Source organism: Acomys minous (genome assembly GCF_964271855.1).
Source record: "Acomys minous genome assembly, chromosome: 3".
Classification (NCBI taxonomy): Eukaryota; Metazoa; Chordata; class Mammalia; order Rodentia; family Muridae; genus Acomys; species Acomys minous.
This window is the reverse complement of record NC_140485.1, coordinates 27,378,043-27,380,532: the sequence shown is the minus strand read 5'-3', so window position 1 is coordinate 27,380,532 and position 2,490 is coordinate 27,378,043. Positions and strand designations below refer to the sequence as shown.

The 2,490-nt window shown below is 41.8% G+C and overlaps 1 protein-coding gene across 4 annotated transcripts in view; it reads right to left on the bottom strand.

Annotated features, from left to right (window-relative positions):
- Positions 1-593: 593 nt before the first annotated feature.
- CATSPER2 (cation channel sperm associated 2) overlaps positions 594-2,490 on the bottom strand; it is a 25,443-nt gene continuing 23,546 nt past the window's right edge. For all 4 annotated transcript variants that reach the window (XM_084774319.1, XM_084774320.1, XM_084774317.1 and 1 more), the window contains 3 exons: positions 2,129-2,409; positions 1,823-1,990; positions 594-743 (listed from right to left, as the gene is read on the bottom strand). In XM_084774319.1, coding sequence (XP_084630445.1) covers positions 712-743; positions 1,823-1,990; positions 2,129-2,409 — 481 coding nt within the window. In that variant the 3' untranslated portion in view covers positions 594-711. The remainder of the gene's footprint in view (positions 744-1,822; positions 1,991-2,128; positions 2,410-2,490) is intronic.

Here is a 2,490-nt window from a genome sequence, read left to right as displayed (position 1 = left end):
GCAGAACATAAACTGACATGAAAACGTCAATAATCAATGACAAGTGAGGTAAAGAAAGCTACTTTTTTTTTTTTGTTCCAGAAATGGATAATATTGATGTGTGGTTGAAGTCAATAGTGCATGGGAACATTCTGAACCATCTTTGATCTGGACTATTGGCTGATTCTAGAATGGAAACAAAGTCGATTTAATATCAGTACAAAGGGAGCTAGAGATGTAAGTGATTGGTAAAGCACAGGCCTAACACACACGAAGCTCTGGGCTTCATCCCTCTTCCTCTTCCTGGTACTGAAAAGGAAAGTGGATGATGCACGAGAGGGGCAAGTTAGCCGAGCAGCCAATGGAGACATTACTTCTTAAGAAGTTACACTGACGTCTCTGTAGACTTAATTACTCCACATAGAAGCCTACAGACTATAGGTGAAATTCAGATTCTTCCTGGAAAGCAGAGGTACAAGAAGAACAGGAAGCAGAATGATCCGCTCATCGAGAGCCAGATCAGGAACTGGAGACAGGCTGGCAAGCCAAGAAGACGCACAGGCTCCAATGGCCTTTTTGCCTTTTAGTGTCATCTGCATCTCATAAAAATACTTAATGAACTTACCAGAAATATTCATTATCAGTATTTATTAGATATTTATATTTGGAATTCACTATTTCCTCCATTAGCTTGTCTTGGATCCAAAGACATAGCCATCATCCATTGTACCTTTACTTGTCTTCAAAACTCATCAGTGCCTGAACTGTAAAGAAACAAACTGTGAGGCCAAAAAGCTAAGAATGTTTGAAAGCAACTGTTTGGTAAAGGCCTTGCTTTCTGGATTCTAGAGTCCCATGCAAACTTTGACTAATATTTACTGTAAGCTCTACCTTCTTTTTTTTTTTTTTTTTACAAGTTTTGCAAGGCCTGAGCTCTGCAGTCTTGGAAAAGCAAATACTATGTATTTTCTCCATTTTCAGTACCTGCATTACATATAGGTACATAAAATCGTGAATGTATACATGGCATGAAAGAAAATTAAAGGCACACGCCTTTAATCCCAGCACTCGGGAGACAGAGGCTGGCGGATCGCTGTGAGTTCGAGGCCAGCCTGGTCTACAAAGTGAGTCCAGGACGGCCAACGCTAACACAGAGAAACCCTGTCTTGAAAAACAAAAAAAAAAGAAAAAAAAGAAAAAGAAAATTGAAATAAAACTGTCTGGGGGACAAACTAACAGAGACAGCAGGGTAGCTCAGCAGATAAAGATGCTTGTTGCTCAGCCTGACTGTCCAGGACAGCCAGGGCTATCACACAGAGAAACCAATTAAGCGTGGTGGCGCTCGCCTTTAATCCCAGCACTCGGGAGGCAGACGCACGTGGATTGCTGTGAGTTCAAGGCCAGCCTGGTCTACATATGAGTTCCAGGACAGCCAAGGCTACATAGAGAAACCCTGTCTAGGAATTTAAAAAAAAAAGGGAGAGGAGAGAGAAAGAAAGAAAGAAAGAAAGAAAGAAAGAAAGAAAGAAAGAAAGAAAGAAAGAAAGAAAGAAAGAAAGAAAGAAAGAAAGAAAGAAAGAAAGAAAGAAAGAAAGAAAGAAAGAAAGAAAGAAAAACCAATTAATAAATAAAGAGTAAGAGAAGGGAATCTGTGGCACAGCTCGACAGGAACCCACATTGGCCTGATTCTCAATCATACCTTGTAAGACTTGGGCGCCCTCTTGTGGAGAAGCCAGCTTTCCAGCTCTTCTCTAAGTCACTGTTTTAGATCAGCTGTTTGAGGGGAGGCGCGGCTTTCATATACTTAAAACTCCTGGACCCGCTGACTCCCTTAAATCCTCACCTGAGAACTCTTGCAACCGTTTGCGCTCCTCTATGTTATACTGCAGCTTTTCCAGTAGTTCAAAGTATCGGAAAAGTGAATCTCTGGGCCAAACAACACGGTCATCCTGATCCATATCCATTAGCCCCGGAAGGTTCTCATGCACAAGTGTCTCCCAGTCCTTCTTCTCTGTAAGGAAGAATGCCTCTTAAAACCACGGCTAAGTGTTGGCACACACCTCAAGTCATCCTGAGGCCACAGAACAATGCCTGTGGCTCTCATAAGCAAGAGGAATCTGAATTCAAATGGAAGGAGCATTCTGCTCACCAACATGCGCCTGATCAACTGCAGAGGAAAGGGAGGATGAAGAGGTGGAAGAGAGGACTTTTTCTTTTGAAGATTGTTTTTGTACATTTTCAGCTTCATCCTGCTCAGCATCACTTTCGTCAGCATCATTTTTCTCAGCATCACTTTTCTCAGCATCACTTTTCTCAGCATCACTTTCATCAGCATCACTTTTCTCAGCATCACTTTTCTCAGCCTCACTAACATCAGACCCTTTGGAAGCCTGTGATAAGTCTTTGGAGGGCCCTTCTTGACTGGTTTCTCTATAGATAAAGAAAGAAAGTCTATTGCTTCAAATACACCTGCAAAGTGTGATAGCCTACTTATTATGCTCATTTTCTGAG